The following is a 4,642-nucleotide window of genomic DNA, read 5'->3' on the forward strand; positions in this document are numbered from 1 at the left end:
CGGACTGACAGTCACCTATGACGACAGACAGGCGGCGACCTGTAAGATAAGATTGAAACCATTGCAGGAGGGTTCCATGTATCCCCAGCCGATCGAGTTTAGCTACAGCAATACGATGGTTCAATTTATCGAATGCTGCAGTCAGGTCGGTGTAAATGACATCGGTTTGAACGCGTTTCTCCATGCTCTCGATGATATAGGAGGTAAGACACAGCAAATTAGTGGCCGTTGAGCGACCAGGCAGAAATCCATGTTGCTCGGTGCTAATAAACGATTTGCTAAATCGTGCTAATAAACGATTTGCTGTGATCGAGCAACGGGTCCATGATGACGATCTCGAACAACTTGGCGATGGCGCAGAGCGAAGTAATACCGCGATAGTTGCCAATCTCTTGCCTGTTCCCTTTTTTATGTACTGGGAACATGTGCGCAAGCTTCCATGTGGACGGAAACAGGCCAGTAGTTACGGATAGTCGGAATACGTGAAGCAGTGGTGGCAATAGGTTGATGATCTGCGCCTTGACAAATACCGATGGAATTCCATCGGGTCCCGGGTTGTGCGACGTCTTGAGCTTAACGGAAGCCCTGGCAATCATGTTTTCATCGATGTCTACACTGCTCAGTGATTGCCCAAAGTGTGGAACTGTGCTAGCGGCGAGTGTGACGTTGTTATCATCCAGTTGCTCATCGGTGAAGACACTAGCAAATTTATCGGCAAAGAGATTACATATATCTTGCGGAGAGGAGGCCACATCGCCGTTGAACATCATAGACGATGGCAAACCGGATTCTTGACGCTGTTCGTTTACGAATTTCCAAAACTGTTTAGGACGAGATTTAAGCTTCCTCTGCATGCCACGCTGATAACGAAGGAAGCATTGTTTCGCAATGCGCTTATATTCGTAATTGATCCTCACATAGTAGTTCCGGAGTTGCAGTGTGCGGTGTCTGGTGAATTTCCTCAGAGCGGCCCTCTTTCCAGATTTTAACATACGCAGTTCGCTTGTTTCCCAAGGACGACGCGATGTATTGCGGTGCAGCTTTTTGGGGTTGTGTGGGCTGGAAACTGCATACATTTCAGAGGACGAATAGTTCAAATAAGCGTTATACTTGCCTGCGTTTGAGTTTCGGAAGACCTCTTCACCAGCACCACACACAGGACCGGGACGGCTGTAGGTCACTGGCGGGAGAGGCTCGACTGTGGTGGGCGGATTCAAGGCTTCCAAAGTGCACGCAGAGTGCGGAACTGGAGACAAACAGCCATGGGCCGAGTGGAATGGAGGCGGCTTCTATGTACAGCAGAGGCCACCCCGGCCTTAGCCTGATCGGTAAGTAAGTCATGTGACGACGGACGGATGGTCGGCCGGGGCAACGATCGCGCAGCGATACGTTGTTCATGATCGTACACGTTGGGTACAGGTGTGGTACAGTTTTGATTACGCTTGGTTGGGTTGACGACGATAACGATGATGATGGTAATGATGATAATGACGAGTAGGATAGCTAGAGTACTAGGTTTTGGACTTTGAGTATTTACTTTTGGTAGGGTTTTGGATACGCCCAAGTTGGTTCGGGCATTGTTAGGAAGTATCGTGACTATTTCGGCAAGACGAGAGTGCTGGTAGGAGTTTTAGACACGCCCAAGCTAGTTCGGGCATTGCTAGGAAATTTAGGCTATAAATACTGAGGCTTTGGCTTTAGTCGGGGGAGTTCAGTTTCAACGTTAGAGTAGGCAGCAAATCGGATAAGTCTTGAGATCCCATGTGGGACACCTCTAGATACTGTCCTAAGGCTGTAGGTAGGACTTGGTAGTCGGGTCAAGAAGAAGTAAAAAGTGTCTCTAGATTGTTAAACTTAGTAGTTCGTTAAGAAAAACAGAAAATGTTAATCGTTGTAATATAAGATAAGTGTTAGTTTTTGAAAGTTCAATATAGTTTATTAAAATGATGTCGTCGGACTTCAATGAAATAAAGAATATCACATTCTGTGTAGTGTTTAATTCATCCCCTGGACGGTACAGGGCGCTTCACACATTTAACGAAAATTGAGCAGGAAAGAAGATACCGTAATCCGGGGTAACATTGATCAGAATTTTCTATCTTTCTTGAATAATTCTCTTGTTAAAGCAAACTTTACATGTTTTATATTTTTAAAACAAGTACTGGCCCTCTGAGTATGTGTTAAGCTACTCGAAAAAGTATTGTAAAACTGTAAAACATGTTTAAATAGGTTTTTTAATCTAATTTTTGATTATGTTGATTTGGGGTAACATTGATCATGTCAGTGATCAATGGTCATTTGTGTTGGAAATACCCTTACTTACTAAATTCGGGGTCGCTGATTTCGAATATGTTGTCCAAATTCTTACAAAATATGTACTTTTTAAGTTATTTTAGGATTAAAATCCTCTAAACCACGAATAACGCCTGAAGGTAGGCAATGGCTTAAGGAATTGATAGCCTACTTTTAATAAATCATATATTTTACTGAAAAATACCATTTTCATAAAAGCTTCGTTTATTAAATCCAACTCTAGGATATCATATTGAAGTAATACAGTGATTTCGAACCTCATATTGTATCTAGTATTCACGCCAAGCATGAATGTTTGACAATGTATCTCATTGCGTTACGAAACACAGTTATGGAAAATCGTTTTAATTCAATGTTTATGAAATTCAATTTTCGTAAATTGTGTATCATTTAATAGCTAAATGATAGCAGATTACGATATACCATTCCATGGCAGAAACTGATTCAATGTAAAATGCTTGTTTGAAAATTTCATGAGGTGGGTCAAGCCGATCAATGTTACCCCGCTGATCAATGATACCCCGGATTACGGTAAAAGATTTTTCAATTTTTGAGAAGGATCAACTCAATGACTGCATGGCAAAGTGCAAAAAATTGGAAGATCCAAATTGAAGATTGACATTCTTTTTTTTATTCGTGTCTGGCCACATTCATTGCCTGCTGAATGCCTCTTTTTATTCATTCTATTCTCTGTCATGAATATTTTCTTGCTTGTCGTAAAACGTCCAATTTCTGTTACTAGACGCACAATTTGAAAAAATATACAAATAGAGCAGATGGTTAGTATTCTTAATAACTACTATGCACAAGTTTTGTGGTGACTTGAAGTTTAATCGGGAGTTACTGTCTAGTTATAAATCTCAGTGAAAATTGTCAGTGACAGAATAATGAATGGAAAAGTGAGAAAATTTATTCACCAAAATGAAATTTTATTATGATCCCTTAGTTTAGAATTTTCAAAATTCACATTGATTGTAGGGTATGTGTTCCATCAGCAATCTCACGCTCCCATATTCATCCTATTCGAAAACAGGCGATTACGACACTGATTGATTCCGTTCTTTTTGTTTTCATGCGTGCTCACTCCTAACAAAAAATACAAAAATAAGAAACAAAACAAACAACGCTTCAATCCTTTGTTTTTCGTAGGATGAAAATGGGAGCCACATGCTTAATAAGGGAACCAATACCCTACTTATTGAAAATGAAATTTTTAATCTCTGCTACATGGTAATTTTTCTCGGAGTGGTAATTATTAAACACGGTGTAGTAAACTACATCGTTTAAGCTTTTTTGTGGTGAGAAGCACAGTAAAGCAGTAACGGTGCAATGCTGTAGCTTTTGTTCGGATAAAAGCTCTGAAATCCATTACAGGGCAGAGCTTTCCAGCTGACGTTAGCGTTTTTCTCTAACGTTCGAATGCTTTTATAGCTCCATCGTAACCGTTCGCACAAAGCAAAAAGCATTTTTACAGGATTAATGCCTCTAGGAATACCCGTTTGCTAGAACGTAGAGTGCACACTTCAGAAAATTTTCTCTAGAGTTATGATTAAGGTTTTACTGGAATATGTATAACCAGCTTGATGTTTGTTTCTTTTTTGAAACGGAACGATTTCATTTTAAAATTGAAAACAACAAAATTTTCGAATTTTACTTCCGGATTATCAAGCGATCAGAATTGTAATGTTTTTGAGTGCATACTGTGTTGCTCTTCTTACAAGGGAAGGTTACGATGGTTTCCCCCGGACATTTCAATGGGGCTATTTTTGTTGCATTCTAGATGTGGAAATATGAATAAATCCAAAGCCTTTCGGGTAATGGGCCAGTGATGTAGTCAGGAGGGGCCCTCAAAAAGGGGCAAATTACGCACAACATACAACATTATTGAACATGCTCAACCTCATCAAAATTCAAATTTCAAAATATCTTCTTCTTCTTTGTGGATCTACGTCCCCACTGGGACTTGGCCGGCCTCGCTTCAACTTAGTGTTCTTTGAGCACTTCCACAGTTATTAATTGAAGGGCTTTCTTTGCCTGCCATTGCATGAATTTGTATATTGTGAGGAATCGAACTCGCCGTCTCCGGATTGGCGATCCATTGCCTTAACCACTAGGCTAACTGGAGACCCAAATTTCAAAATACATTGCAGTAGAAACAGGCAGAATATGCATGAATATCAAAACCTTAAGCCATTGTCTATCTTTAGGCGTTATTCGCGATTTCAAGCATTTTATTGTTAAAATAACTCAAAAAGTAGGGTAATTCATGTATTTTGGACAGGCTGAGGACAACGTTGAAAAAATCGTCCCCTAGCTTCCTTAGAAAGCA

At 40.4% G+C, this 4,642-nt stretch overlaps 1 protein-coding gene across 1 annotated transcript; it reads right to left on the minus strand.

Moving 5' to 3' along the window:
* Positions 1–278: 278 nt before the first annotated feature.
* Positions 279–767, minus strand: LOC134286481 (uncharacterized). Its single transcript, XM_062848096.1, has one exon. It carries the CDS (start codon positions 765–767, stop codon positions 279–281), a length of 489 nt encoding a protein of 162 aa, XP_062704080.1.
* Positions 768–4,642: the final 3,875 nt, after the last annotated feature.

The sequence above is a fragment of the Aedes albopictus genome, chromosome 2, assembly GCF_035046485.1.
Source record: "Aedes albopictus strain Foshan chromosome 2, AalbF5, whole genome shotgun sequence".
In the NCBI taxonomy this organism is placed as follows: domain Eukaryota; kingdom Metazoa; phylum Arthropoda; class Insecta; order Diptera; family Culicidae; genus Aedes; species Aedes albopictus.